The sequence below is a fragment of the Pseudopipra pipra genome, chromosome 2, assembly GCF_036250125.1.
Source record: "Pseudopipra pipra isolate bDixPip1 chromosome 2, bDixPip1.hap1, whole genome shotgun sequence".
Lineage (NCBI taxonomy): Eukaryota > Metazoa > Chordata > Aves > Passeriformes > Pipridae > Pseudopipra > Pseudopipra pipra.
The window spans coordinates 48,491,919-48,507,640 of record NC_087550.1 but is presented as its reverse complement, the minus strand read 5'-3'; the positions used below and the strand labels follow the sequence as shown (position 1 = coordinate 48,507,640).

General features: G+C 40.2%; 1 protein-coding gene across 3 annotated transcripts in view; it reads right to left on the bottom strand.

The window, feature by feature from the left end:
- The window catches only part of MTUS2 (microtubule associated scaffold protein 2), a 253,961-nt gene that overhangs the window by 162,240 nt on the left and 75,999 nt on the right, over nt 1-15,722 (bottom strand). For all 3 annotated transcript variants that reach the window (XM_064645436.1, XM_064645438.1, XM_064645437.1), the window contains exons 2-3: nt 9,094-11,681; nt 2,952-3,192 (exon numbers count right to left, since the gene is read on the bottom strand). In XM_064645436.1, coding sequence (XP_064501506.1) covers nt 2,952-3,192; nt 9,094-11,376 — 2,524 coding nt within the window. In that variant the 5' untranslated portion in view covers nt 11,377-11,681. The remainder of the gene's footprint in view (nt 1-2,951; nt 3,193-9,093; nt 11,682-15,722) is intronic.

Below are 15,722 nucleotides of genomic sequence, written 5' to 3'. Positions count from 1 at the left end.
GTAAATATGACTCTATCAAAGCTGCGTTTAATCCTGCTTTTCAAATACTGTATCAAAACCAATAATGCAGATCAAAATTTAATACTACAACTAATTGCCAAATTAAGGGAGAATGGTTGAAAATGGTGTCAGATACCTTAACCCAACTGGCTAAACTGTGCCTGGCCCTACTCTAAGCCCCTCCAGTCAGCACCCCAACTGCTGTTGCATGCCAGGGGTTGCTGTCCCCTCCATCCCCTTCATGGCAATCAGGGACTCATCTCTGGTCTGTGTCCACTGCTGTGGGCTCAGGCATAGGAATTAGTTCTCTGCTACCTTTGCACTCCTATACCAGTCTTGTCCTATCTTCTGTTACTTCAGCCTCTTTCATGAGCAATTAATTCTTCTCAAAAGGCAGTACTAAAGACAAAAAGAGTGCTAAGCTGACCTGTGAAGTTATATGCTGCTGAGAGAAAGGTTAAGTCATTTGAGGTATACAGGGAAAAAGGCTTTGGTCAAGGAAAAGGTGATTATAAGCCAACCTTGAATGGATAATTGGGAAACAAATGCCAAAAAAAAAGAATGTAAAGAAACCAAAATAAGATATCAGAATAGGAAAGATAAATAAAGGGAAGCATTGAACCAACAGAAAGCAGTGAGAAGTACTTTGGAACAGAATAAAATGTTGCAGAAAAAATAAACACATTCTTCCTCTTGCAAGAAAAATGGAAGGTGAGATGCCAGAAGTGAAAACAATGTGTCCTGAGGTGGACAGTGGAAAAGTAGAGACATTAGCAACCTCTCCAGAACAAGTCTTGGGTAATTTCAATTCAATAGAAACAGTCAGAGCCCAAACACCAGATGAGACACACTTTGGCATCCTGAAAAGAGATGACGGACAAATTATTGGACTACAATGAGGCATCTTTATTAGCAAGGTATCAATAGACTAAAGAGAAACAAGCAAAATAACAGTTTTACGAAGGAAATTATGGAAAGTTATCAATTAAATTTGACTTCCAAAACAAATAATCAAAAAAATAACAAGAACAAAAAACTTTTGAGAAATATGAAAACTTTAGGAAATACAACTTCAGTGGAATAAAATCACACTAAGAGCTAGTCAAATTTCCTCATGTATACTTCTCATGCACTGGCATTTTTAAAGGCACTATTAAAGACAATAAATAGGACTTATAGGCTGGTCCTGTTTAGATTGTAGAATATCACATAATATAAGAAGACAGTAAAGTAACATTTACAAGAGAAGTTCCTATATGGATTAAAAGTGGCTAAGGAAAGGTCATGTTCGCTATCATCAATGATGCAGGATAATGTGGATAATGGATGGATGATGGATGAATAAAAATCAGGGTGACATTCATTTCTGAGGATCAGATAAGACAGTTTATTTGTTAATAGGTCCTGCTTGTATATTTCTCTCATATCTATCTTCTAAAATGTTTCCTGTTATACAACAGCTTACCCTATTCATATCCTGAACTCACAGCCTCTTGCAGTTTCATTGAAATGGAAATTATGATCCAATTACACTCTGCACCTCTATTCTCATGTTTAATGCTGACTGAACTCAAGTCACGGGGCTGAAATGGTGTTTACTACCCAGCCTGCAATCTTGGAATGTCTCAGAAGTCACATACAGCTGAGTTTGGTCAGCTTCTGCTAATGGCATCGATGTAGATAAACTCCAGATGCAGGATCAGATAGTAAAGGATAGTCGCAACAGGCACTGTGTTACAGAGATTTGATTTGATTTTCTGATAAACCCCAAATCCTGTCAACTAGTATTACTGATGGAGACTATCCTCTCAGGGTAAAGTCAAGACACTCTGAGGCATTTCCATTCTAAATTTCTCTAAATTTCTCCTGCTTCTTAGTATGGAGAAATAGACAGTGAGGAGAGAGAGTAACAGTTTTTAAAGAACTGCAAAGAGAAGAAGACACCACGACCACTCCACACAGAAGAGGAAGTAAATTGCAACAAAGGGGATTAGGCAAAACACTAGGGAAAACTTTTAACTGGAAAGAAGGTAATGCATTAGAGCAGTCCTGCTTTCAGAGGCTCCAGGACCTCATACTGAAAGTTTTTATAAATAGTTTTTCATGAACAGGTTAAATAAGCAAGTATCAGAAGGAATCTTATCCTGGCACAAGAGAAGGGAACATATGACGCCAAGTAATTATTTAAGCCCTTACGACTGTTTTAGAAAAATCTCTGCAGATTTGTAGGCTGTTAAACAGCTGCTATGTTTCACTCCGGAAATTACTGATTTCAGTTGTCTCTGAAGTTGTTGCTGTTTAAATGTGCATTGTTAAAACCTCAAAGCTTTTCCAGGCTACCAAGAAGTGTCCTGTAGAAGTAATTATTATCTCTGTTTTATGGCATTGTACACTTCTTCCAACTCTTCTCTTGTTTTTCCCTCCCCTGTAATTCTTCTCAGGGTCGTGCTGAGCTGGGCAGTAACTGAGAAGAAAAAGGTATTAGAAACGTTGTCTCTAAGGAGGTGTATACCAGGGCTTCAGAGAATCAAGTCTCTGCTGGCACATTTGAACACTGCCCAGGCTTTCAGAGCACAGCATGGTGCGGGAATGTCAAATCCAGATTAAATGATGGGGCCTTCATGAGGGAGGAAGACATCCCGTTATCTTCTGCAGGGCAAAAGCAAAGATTTTTGAGGCACTTACAAGATGGAGGAAGATAAAAAGGAGCACAATGAGAATGATTGAAAATTATTCACCTTTGGCAATGACCTCCTAAACAACCTTTGCGCAAGTTTCAGACTCCTCAGTCAGCCTTGCTGCAGGATAAAAAGACACATCTCAAAGAGAGCTGTTGGAGTTTTGTAGTATCAAGATGGTCAAGATGTTGTTTATTTTGTGATATTTCTTTCTGAAAAAAAATCTTATTAGTGACTACAGTAAAAGGAAAGGAAAGAAAGTTCATACTTTACCTGAAGCATCAGGATGATAGAGGTTGGGAGCATTTGTTATTTCTCCTTGCTGATGGAGACAGCTACCTGAGGATCTTTGACTCGCAATGAGAATCCTGCTCTTTGCAGATGGTAACCTGGACACTGCACCCAGTCCTAACTGTGGCTTGAGTATCATGGCAGATCGATAAAAACTTGGTGGGACCTCATAGTGAGTATATTGTGGAGGGCAAAACTCATCTTTCGCAGGCCTTTCCCCAACCTACAGAAAAATCATTAACACAGATATTATGCAACAAATTGATACACGCAGACAATGTGGAGGTCTAAATTGCTTATAAAGGCTAAATTTCCCTCCTTGTGAATCCAGGCTTCAGAGCACTCCAAACTTCCAAAAAGTGATGGTCTTACTAAATGAATCAAGCTCCGAAATTATCTACATTACACACCCAGTATACAACTAAACCCAAATAAAGAAAACCCAAAAGAAAACAGATAAATGGAAGATCTTCAATTAGTGAAAATGATGTTACTGTTAAATCACAAAAGGTTATTTTAGTTACAGAAGTAGATACACCAAGAGACTGTGTAAGTAGAATTTTTATTAGAAGTTATTTAAAATATTCTTACCAGGACACAATTCCAGGAGAAGTTGGTTTTATTTTAGCCAGCTAAAAATAAAGCTGGAGGTATTTAAGTTCATTTTATCAGAGAAATTGTATTGCCAAATCATTTCTATGAGAAAAAAAGAACTGTCTATATGTTCTTACTCCAAATAATCATTGTAATATGTGCCCCTGGAGAAAAAAAAACAAATTTGCAGATGTGAAACATTTACTATTTATCACAAATAGATGCTGCTTTGTTAAAATCAGTGACAAATCTCTCGGTATTTTAATGGGCATTTACTGTGAGGACAGCACAGTAAGTCCCAAGCCGGAAGTATTCCCAGCAAACTGGCTCACAGCAGTGAACTTGCAGCCAAGGAATGACCTGCTTCTTCAATTCAGCCCTAGCATCTTTCTGCACTCAAGTTGGGCTCTGACTCTCACTTTGCTGTGCTGCTTCATGACTCAGGGCAACAGCACAGAGCAATGTCAGTGGTTTTCATCTCTCAGATTTGCAAAGAACCATTTGTTCTTCTGAGCAGAGTCCAACTTCTCTACCATTTTCTTATAAAATGCGATATCATCATAATGTAGAAAGGGCTCATGAATACTTTTTCAGTCATCCCATTTAGGCCATGGGGATAAAAAAAAAAAAAGCCGTAGGAAATAGGAAATCTGAACTAAATTTGTTTAAAAATTAATCAAAAAGTGCCACAGGCTACCTAGGAAAAAATGTAACTGCCAATTAATTAACTCTGCTGTAAGTTATGATGCATATAATATGCCAAATCAATTTCTATTTAGCAATTATAAGCATTAGAATATGCACTTCAACATTGGCTATAAAAGCTTTGATCCTAACTCCTTCAAGAGCTTTAATCCTAATTTAGCAAATCTTTAATATGCTAAGAGACAAGACTGGCCTTAAACTATTAAATATAGATTTTTTGAGGCCTCTGCACAGGAACTAGAAGGGCAGATGCAACAAATACTGAGCTTTGTATTTTTGCTCTATATTTTTTCCTCCACTTGCAGTCCTATTTCCTGCCATTTGATCTTCCTGTTTCCTTTTTTATTATACTCCTATGACCTATTTCCACAAGTTAGGATGTAGTTTTTTACTGTATATATGATTCTTTAGGCTTGGACTGCAGATGTTTGGCTTCTTCCTTTCAACTTCTAGATATGAGATTGTTTTTCTGGATAAGCCTTAGTTATCTTCTCTCTCCCTGATAAATTTATTTCCATCAGATTACACTATGCATGCTATCATTTCATATTTAAGTGGTAGTGAAAAAACCAATGCCAAGTATTTCAGTATAAGGAAAAGAGAAAATCTTTAAATATAGAAACCATGCCTTTTTTTATAAACTGGGTCGGTTTATTCAAATCTCCTGTTACCCCCTTTTTTTTTCCTTTATTGACAGTATGCTAGGAGTAACACAGAAGGGCAACAAACATGGACACAAAAATAATAAATCACAATTATAAAACATCTTCTCAAGCTGAGAGAAGTGAAAAGGATTTAGAACAGAATCATTTAGGTTGGAAAAGATCCTTAAGATAATCAAGTCCAACTGAATTTAGACAAATATCTCTCAAAAATTAGATGCTCCTTTTTGAAGAACTGAGTTTTGGGGGACATAAACTTGCTATGAAGACACGTTATCTTTTCTTTTCTGTTTATCTGTGAATACACCAAGTGTAAAATTCAATCAGTTTCAATAGACTTGTATAAAATTATTGCCATTTTAAAGCTCTTCAGAAAGATATGGATTAATATGAAACCTGTTAGCATTCTGTACTAGATTTTTGTACAGGGACTTTTAAAGAAAAGATCTGTTGCAGCCTGTTCCCTAAGAATAAGGTCAGTCAAGAGTTTTCTTGTGTGTGGCTGTCGGCTCATTCCACACACACCTGATATAACGAATTTGTCAGAAAGAGACAGAAAGTCTGCAGCAAATACTTAGAGCATACAGGAATTTCCCCAGGCTGGGTAGTCCCAAGCAGAGCTGGCAGCATGGCCAGCAGGTACAGATGCCCAACACCTTACTTCATGTTACTTTGTTTATAACACTGTCCAACATTATTGCCTCAAGCAAGAATTTGCTTGTCAAGTGTCTGCTTCAGGGAACTCTTCAGGAAAAGAGTTGGCAACATTGATTCAGGCAAGTCAGATAATGAGATTAAGGGGAGAAATTGTTGGTTGGACTATACAAAAACAACTCCCCTGCTCCTTTTTCCTTGGCAGGTCCTTCGTTTCAACAGAGTTTAGTCTATGTTCTCCGGAGCAGAAAGATGTCTGTGCTGGGGAATGGACCCAAAGAGGTGGTTGAATGGGGCAGGAGCAGCCTTGGTGAGGCAGGCAGGAGGGCTGGTGACCTTCTTATAGACCCCCACTAGAACAAGGGCTCTTGGTAGCAGCCATAAAATAGTGAGTAAAGTGAGCCAGCAACCACTCTGACAGAGCACGGACTGCATCCGTTGGGTAAAATCTCACTCTGCAGACCAGGCTGATCCATGCTGGTCCTTGGGAACAGCCTCTGGGTAAGCACATGCTGGTAGAGCTGGAGAGTGTGCTCCCAGTCCTGCAGTACAGACAACCTCGCATGAGCCTTGGAGGCCATGTGATTCCACTGTTTAGTTCACTAGAACAGGTATAGTCTTTGGGTGCTACAATTTGCTCTGCTACTTCACGTAGAGGCAACTGGGAACACAAAGTGACCACAAATACCCACTGGTGCTGACTAGAAGAGGACAAGGTCCACGATGAGATGGGGAGCCCACGTTGTGATGAAGCATATGGACAGCAGCGATCTGCCCTGGGCAACGACTGGTTTTGTTAAGCATTTCTCATTTCACCTTGAGCGGTAGTGTTTTTGGTGGGGGTTTTTTGTTGCTGTTTGTGGTTGGTTGGGTTTTTTTGATTTTGGGGATTTTTTTAATGAAGACAGGCATGAAAAGATCTACCTGCACATCATGCCAAGGTTCCAAAGAAAAGCACTTGCCAATGCCATAGGCAAGTCTCTGCCCATTTAACCTTAATTCTGCTATGGACCCAGTCTCTCAGAACAGCTGGAGTGCCTTCATGGCTGACCTAGGATTTTTTTCTGAGTGCCCTAAGTGAACTTTGGCACAGGCAGCTCAAGGAGCCCTACAGGCCCCCCACTGCACAGAGGCAGCCCCCAAGTCTTTCTCATAGAGTTCTCCAGGTCTTTTTTTGGAGTCTCCTGTCCAAGACAGCGCCTTCCTAGTTCTTCTAGCTCCTGGTACCTGGAGGGATATTTTATTGTTCTTACCACTTAGTTAGCTGAAGGGTGCTTAGAGATTACAGGTCTAACTGATAGCAGCTATTAACCCTATCAAAGCTATGTAAAGAGCTATAAAATGCTAATCAAAGCTCTCCAAAGCTTAAATTGGATGTGCAAACTGGTCAATCTGAGATTTTTTCTCTCACCAAGACAGCAGCCGTACTGACAGAGTCTCCTTGTCTTCAAAACCTCTGAGTCTTCAACACTATCCCTTCACCACAATGATTTTGATCTCACTCCATCCTAATTGGTTTCTTTTGGATTACAGATCACTCATCTGCTACGAACTCATACTGTGCACAGCTGCTCTTCTAAGCATCTGTTCACTTCCATGGATCGATCATTTTCCTTTCTTTTGATCCACACTGAGCCAAATCAGTCCCCTTTGCATTCCTTTTACTGGCAGGACAGCAAGGTTATTGCTTTTAGGGTGGCAGCCCAAAAGAGCAAATTTCACCTTCTGTTATCAGCTCCTGACTCCTGGGCTAATGCAAACTCATAACGCAAACAACAGTTTGAGTTTTCCTTCCCAGCCTCTCCTCCTGTCAATTCAGCTTCTCAAGTTGCTTCAAGCAGTTTGCTTGGGTTAGATTTTCCCTTATTGAAATACCCATGAAAAGTCATATTTCTTGGAGGAATTGGGGAAGATGCTTTGGATCTTCTCCAGCCCATAAGTGTCATACTTCTAACCCTAGTCTAGAGAAAACCAGGCTGCAGACTTGCCACAACCTGAGTCTTTCTCCAGCTAAAAATGTTCCTCAGCTGTGCACAGAAATCTGTCCTTTGCTCACACATGTGTCTGCTGATCCTGCCTGCTTATCTGAACCCCAACTGTCATAGACACCTGTGGTCTTTAGAGGGTCGTGTCACCCTATAAAGAGCAAAACAGCTGCACAGTCTGGGTTATTTTGGCTTTATTTTCCATTGACAGGCATTAAACAATAATACCTTAGTAATTTTCCCTCACCTCACAAGGTGATTATGAAGATATACTGATAACGGCTGGTATAGACAAACTCCCGATGACCTTAGTAATTCCTCCTCTGGACACAAAATATAAGGGACAGAGCTGAAAATGGAAGTTAGAGGTAAAAATGACAGTGGGCACTGTCCTTTCTGTGTTTGGGAAAATAACTATAATCCTTGATCACTTCAGTAGATTGCCTGTTAACATGCCATGAGGGTCAATCTACAGTCACATACAGTATCTTAATTGGAGTATTTGCCAAATTTTGGTTGTCAACACTGTCACCAAATTTGTTATTCCTTGTTATTCCTTGGATCAATAGTGTATGTAGAATGAGGCAGGCAATAAAATAGCCTTAATAACACATGAGTTACAGAACAAAAAAATATAACCTTTTTTTAAAAGACTTGTTCAAACTAAAACCACTTGTGTTATCTTCAGTATTTATACGAAAAGCCTGGTTGTTGAGCTATCACAGGTCCCAAGAAGTAGATGCAAGGGCACATGCCAGACCTTAATGTAGCTTCCTCTTCCCTGTCCTTTCTCCACCTATGATGCAAGTTCGTCCTTCCTCCACTGTGCTCACCCCTCGGAAGGGATTTCAGGAAACCAAAACTCCTGCCCAACTTAGCAAGGCAGAAACACGATGAGGTTTCAGGAGGCAGAGGGATTTTCATCACCTTTTGGCTGCTCAGGATGGCTTTCCAGGGAAAGGAGAAATCTTATTCGAGGTGCAGGTCAATGTAAGAGACAGCATTTAAATGAGTCAAAAGTAAATCTTTTTCTGTATGATATATATAATCTAACAAGAGCTCTGATAGTCCCTGGGTTTCAGTACAGCTAAACAGAAGGGAATTAGCTTAGACCTCTAGTGCTCTGTCTACAAAAACCCACCAGCCTTCCCACTAAGAAGGAAAAGTCTCTGTGGGTAAATTACAATCATTTCCCAAAGCTATTCTTTAGGAAAAAAAAAGAAATTCCATTTATCCAATTCAGCATGTCTTTTCCTTTCTAGACATCCTTATTTATAATACTAGCAGGTGACCAATTTGCTGGAAAGTAGTGGAGGAGCACAGTGACAACTTCCAGTCACAGCTAAGACATTGCAACAGGGTCTGTGCCAGAAACAGTAAAGTTTGTTTCTGATGATCATACATTGCCCTGATTTAGGATTTATTTCTTATTTGATGTTTGAGAATCAACTTCTGGCAGCAACAAATAAGCAAATGATTACCACCTGGAATACAAAAGCAGCTGTCAAAGCTGCAGAAACTTACCTCCTGCAGAAACTTCTCACTCATTGGACCAAAGTGATGACCCGGGGGCCTAATTCCTGACACCACTAGTCCAGAACCAAAGAGTCTTGGCTTCTGGAGATCAGGTTTAAATTTGTCATACAGGATGCTGGTGGGCTTTGCCTCCCCTCCGTTGGATGCCTTCTGTTCTGTCGAGATGGGCATGCTGGATGCTGGGCTACTGAAGGGCAGCCCTGCCGGTGCAAACAAGGGGTCAAGCTGCTCTATCGAACGAGGGTTTCTCCTAATGTATGTGATGATTTTAGGTCTCACGGGTTTGGGCCGGGGTATGGCAGGTTTCATCTCGACATTTTCTTCCAGCTTTTCACTGCAGTCACTGTCTGCACCCACCTTATCTGTGGGCGAGCCCTTGGGGTGGACTAGGATAGGTTTTGGGATGGCGCTGCTGCAAGCAGTCTTGATAGGCACTTTAGGGGATATATTTAACAACTGTGTGCTGTCAATGGGAGGTAGGACTGACAGTTTGTCATCATGAAGGGCATAAAGGTCCTTCAAATTACTGTTTGATAGCGTGGGCTGACCATTAACATCCAGAGCTGCCACTGGGCGCACGGGAGTTGGGACACATAAAAAGACATCAGCCTTTGTTGAAGCATTACAGCTCTCGGGTACTTCCTCTGGAGGATGTTTCTGTGCATTAGCTGCTTTTTTACTTGAAACTGAAGCACTTGAGGTTTCCACATCACTGTTGTGGCTGTCAGGTTGTTGGTTTGACACTGTCTCTGCACTGCACGCTCCGTGATGATCAGAGAGATCAGAAGCAGGCACAACAGCATCCTCAGTACTTTCTTTGACTAGCATCAGTTTATTCTCATTAACTTTCAAGGCTTTGCTGTCAGGTGGATTAATATTATGTATAAGAGACATTTGTTCACCAACTGTTTCAGCGCAACCTGCGTCAGCTTCATGCAAATTTTCATTTTTTCTAGGTGTCACTTTGACGCTGGATTTACTACCACAGGTGAGTGGAAATATTGTTTCCACTTCTCCATCAGTAAAATATTCCTCACCAACCTGGCTAATTGCCCTGTTGTCACTGTCATTGCTTCCTCTCCCTTTCCCACTGATAGTGACATTACCACTTTGCAATTTGTCATCAGGATAAGTTACCACCTGGCTTGACAATGGGTCCTCTACTTTATTATGGGTGTCTTCAAAATGGGATGCTTGAAATTTTGATGTGTCAGACTCAGAGCTTTTCAGTTCCTGCCCTGCAGTATTTTCATCTCTTTGACACCTCAGGAACTCTACCAGCATAATTTTCTCTATCTTTTGTGGACATGTATTTTTATATTGTAAAGATGGTGCAGTTTTAAGCTCCAGTTTTTTACTTTTATCACCCTGACCTAATTGTGCTTCTGATTTACAAACAAACTCATTGAGCTTAACAGCTGAATGTTGAGAATGAGAAGTATGCAGTGTGCTTTCAATGTTAACATTTGGTACATTTTCTAGTTTATTTATTTTCTTGTTCCCTGAGGTAGATGATTTGGAATAAAATACAGTATTTTTCTCTGAGGTATTGTCAAGTGGATGAAACATCATCCCAAGAAAATGATCCGTGGATGTTTTCTGTGATTTCTCTGTATTTCCTATCAAATGGTGAGATGTGTCGATGGAGTCCAATGATGCAGAAAGCAGACGTTTACATGACACACGGCCAGTGCAATCTTTTGTAAATGTTTCAGGCTGAGGAGAGAATTTACTTGGTCTTCCCAAGGAGAGCCTTTTTATTCTCTCCATCTCCACAGTCCTGGGCATTTTTCCCTTAGAAAAGTTCTGGGGGAAGTCAACATCACCTTTGGAAATAACCTCCAGGTTGGCATCATTTGTGCTACTTTTTAAATTGGACAGACTTTGTCCTCGGCTAATCCTGATATGCCTTGATATATCCTTAACTTCGCTGGTCCTACAGTCTTTTCCCATTTCCTTGCTTGCGGTGGAGGGCAGCTTACTTTCCTGTACACTGGTGTGACAGGTCCATGAGTCTTTGAAGGTTAGAAGTTTATTCTGCTCTGCATGCAGATGAGTAACTTTCGCTGTTCCTCCAGAATATATATTCCCACTTTCATCTGTCAAATCATGTTTCTTAACATCCTCATCAATAATTCTAACTTTCGATACAATTTGGTTGGCATTAGTATCCCCCACACTCACTAAGCTTTCATTATTATTTCTTATTTCGCTGTGGTTGTCCTGAAGCTGGGCATAACATGACTTGTTTGGAATTAATGGACCACTCATTTTGAAGCTTCAGGTGATTGCTGGTTTTTGGCAGTCCTAATTAATAAGAAAGTTCTTTTTTCTCTATCAGGTTAACTACTATGCATGCTTCAGTTATGTATTTAAACTAGAAACTGATCGGTAGAAAATTCATTGTCAGAAGGCTTGAAGTCTCTTGTCAGAGTCACATTTTTGTGCTGCTCAGTTGTCTTTTGTGCAGCTTCTGGACCTAGGAAATCTTTATGACGTGCAGTAAAGAGGTTTGGCGAATGCAAAATAGATCTGCCAAGTTCCTTCTGAATTGACAGCCAGTTAATCGAGTCAACCTGCGAGGAAAAAAAAAAACAACAAACCACAAATAAAACAAAAAACCCAAAGAGACAACATCTAACTAAATCTAAGTTAAAATCAACAGTACTCCCAGCTACATCCCCAGGACAAAGTATTTTCAAATACTTTAGATGCTGTTTCAATCACGTCTTTGCTCCCAGCAAAGACTCTTACTGTAGCACAGATCTCTGACTTGAGAAGTTACACAGCAAAAACTGTCCTGGTTAGAAGAGTGGTTGCTACTGTTTTTAAGATACATAGATTTACAAGTGGAAATAGGCATAGACAGCCTGGTGAGGGTGGGACCCAACCTTGAGTTTCTAAACATTTTCATATTGCTTCAAGAATGTCTTTATTACACCAAGCGTGGCTAGGGAAGCATTTAAAGCCTCACTGCATATATTAGCCATAAATAATAAAATTCCAGGTCCATTAGGAGAAGTTTATGGGTTTATCTCCTTGCCTTGTAGAAATCACTGCCATAATTGTGCTGACACCCCATCCCCTTTGACATTTCTCGGCCAGATCTATAGATTCCAAGAAAGTAAAAACTATGGCGGGAGGCCTGCAAAGAAAAAAATATATTTTTTCTGGGACAGACGTATGTATGTGTTTTCAAATACAGAGGATTTTACACCAGTTCTAACACAGTCCTTTTGGCTCCCTCCCACGAGGGAGGGCTTTGGGAGCCCAGATTTTGTACTCTATCATCTCCAACAAGATGAAGGTGAGATTTCTGTCTATTCCATGTCTAAATTCACTCTCTGAGATATTTCTTGTACCCTGCATGTTCATACCCTTCATCATAAAGAAATGTGGACACTGGAAATCAGAACGTGCCCCATAGTTCCCAGAAGGTGGAATTCAAAGCACAGCTGAGCTGGGTTTCTAACCAGGGGCTCACAGGGGCACTAACTGGAAGTGCTAATTAAGTCCACTGCTCTGTTTCTAGCATCTGGGTGCAAGTCTGAGTCCCCATTTCTAACATCTGCTATGAGCAGGTCCTCCCAGCCTTTTTATTCAGTTCAGCTCTGCTCACATCTGGCTCTGAGTTCAATCCAGTTTCTTTATAGGATGCACACATGTTTGTGGAGTCTGGATTCAGGCTCCTGGCACAGTTTCAGCTCTTCAGCAAACAATAACTAAATAGATTAATTTATGAAACAGAACACAGTATTAAGAATCTCACTTCAAAACCACACAATCGTGTAATTATAAGTCTTTTCCACAAAACATTGTAAAGCAAGACTTTTAAACTACTTCTCAATTTGGTCTTATTCCCAGAGAAGAAAGAATTGAATACTTATTAAATTAAATATATGCATTATAGAGATTTTGGTTCATTTCTCATCGTTCCTTTTTTTCCATAAAAAATGACAATACCAGAATTTACATACTCAACTTGAATGCTAAACTATAAATGCTTTTCACTGGGCAAAGAATGTCTGTTGTTATCTCTTTGGTTACCTAGGAAGGGGCGTTGATGTTCAGAAGGAGCTGAATTCAGTTAGTTCATGTTTCTCCCTCAGCTGGCAAATGGCAACACACTCTGGTACCAAAAGTGAGAGCCAAGAAAATGATCACAGGGCTGGAGCACATCTCCTATGGAGAGATGCTGAGAGAGTTGGGGTTGTTCAGACTGAAGAAGACAGCTCCGGGGAGGCCCTATTGTGGCCTTAAAGTACCTAAAGGAGGCTTGAAAGAAAGATGGATGTAAAATTTTTACCACAGCCTGAAGTGATAGGACAAGGGGTAACATTTTTTAACTGAAAGTAGGTAGGTTTAGACTAGATATAGGGAAAAAACTCTTTAGTATGAGTGTGGTGAGACACTGGAACAGTAGATGCTCCATCTCTGGAAATGTTCAAGGCCAGGTTGGATGGGGCTTTGAGCAACCTGGTCTAGTGAAAATTGTCCCTGCCTATGGCAAGATATATTAAAGATATTTAAGGCCCCTTCTAACCCAAATTCATTCTATGATTCTATGAATTTAATAGAAAGTGCAGTGAGGAAAACTTTGGGGAATAGAGAAAAAGATGGAGGAAATTCATCTTTCTTGCACTACCTTGTACTCTTTCACCAAGGGTGTCACCTGATGGCCAATAACTTTAACAGACTGAGGTGAGCTGACCATGGTTGGCTGTCAGATACCCATCTGCTCTCTCATTCTCCTTTCTTAACAAGACACAGTGGGGAAAACAAGATGAAAAAGCTTATGAGTTGAGATAAAGACAAGAAGACTAACTGAGTACTGTCATAGGCAAAACAGACTTCGCTTGGGGAAAATTAATTTAATTTATTGCCAGTTAAAATAGAGTTGGATGGTGAGGAACAAAGACAAATAGCTAAAATGCTTTCCCTCACCCACCTCCTTTTTTGTCCCAGGCTGCTCAACTTCACTCCTTTGTTCATGCCTTCTCCATCTCACCACTTGCTCTTTCCCTGTCTTGTGTTCCCAGACACACTGAACCCTGGGTGTTATGGCAGTATATATAGATAAATTAGTAAATGATGATGGTGCTGTACATTAAACCCTAAGTACCATATCAGGCTGATGCATTTCAAATGTACAACTGGAGCAATACATTAATTTTCTACTTATTTTCTTCTTTAAATCTCTTACAGGGATTCATGGTATTTAAGATTATGAACAAGGTGCTAAGAGGCTGCAACTCTTAGCACCTCTGGTTTCTCTTGTTTACACTGCCCCCATTATGATTAGTAGCAATGCAAATGAAGGCAGTTTTGAAAAAAAAATCTTGGAAGTACCTGTATTCATTGAAAGCATCTTCACACACAGTGTGTAAGACACACCATGCTGGTATGCTTCAGAGACCAGACCAAGTAATTTGGCTTAATGTTGCTGATATAAATTCATCAATATGAGGGTCAGGAAAGATCTGTCCCCTCTCAAATACAGGGCACTGCACAACCTGAGACTAACCTCTTAAAGCCAGTTGAGATTAACCTCTTAAAGCTGCCAGTGCTGGCCAGAGACACAGAATTTAAGAGAAGGGATAATAAAGTACTGTCCAGGCAGAGATTAATCTCAGGCAGTTAACATTGCTCCTGTGTTTCCTCCAGAGCCAGTGAGACAGGATGGGCACTCTGGAAACGTGTGTCATGCTAACACCTTTCAGGACGGACTCGGTGCACCCAACCCTCCAATTTCATCTCTTCTTATGACATCCAGTCTCAGATTAAGGATGTCACAGACTTGAAGAACCCATTACATTCTTACAACTAATATCCATACCATTACCCAAAAATATTTTCTTTTTTTTTTTTTTTCAGAATATTGCCTTCTTAACTTTGCAATCTGTTTTACAGCTGCCATTACAATGGCTACACAAAATAATGATTCTAAGATTGTAAATAATACAAGAATCCAGTCTGGAATATAACATACTGATAGCACAAAACTCCTGCTAAATTAATATAAAAATACAATCAAGCCTCTATGTCAATTAATACCTTATTAATCCACTTTCCCTGTTAAGGAATACAAACTTTGGAGTTTGGTTCAATCAATGTGTTAAAGACTTACATATTGTCATAGGCACATTTGGAAGTAAGATATATGTTTTTGTGTTACATTTAGGACCTTGGATCTGATCATTCTTCTGTAAATAGATGCTATTTAAGATGCTTTGGCTTGGATTTTCTGCAGGATAGTTTATTTTAAATGGCACTGTCCAGGCTCAACTTTGCTATGCTCTTTGGAATCAGTGAGATGAAAAGACTCAGCTGTGTCTGGGTTCTGTTGGCTCTTCCTCTATGTTTTATTACTCACCTCTCTTGACTGATGTTCGCTGACATACATACATCTGAAGTCACTCCCTGCTGTGCAGGAACACTCTGAAATGAGAGGGATGTGAACCTCCTAACTCTTCAGATGTCCTCCTCAGCATAAGAGAAGGGGGTAAGAGGAGACTCGATCCCAACAATGACAATACTACATCACTCAGCAGCACCTCACTGGGGACTCTGGACAAGAAACATGTCTGCAAGTCTTACAGACTGGGCTTGGTATGTGT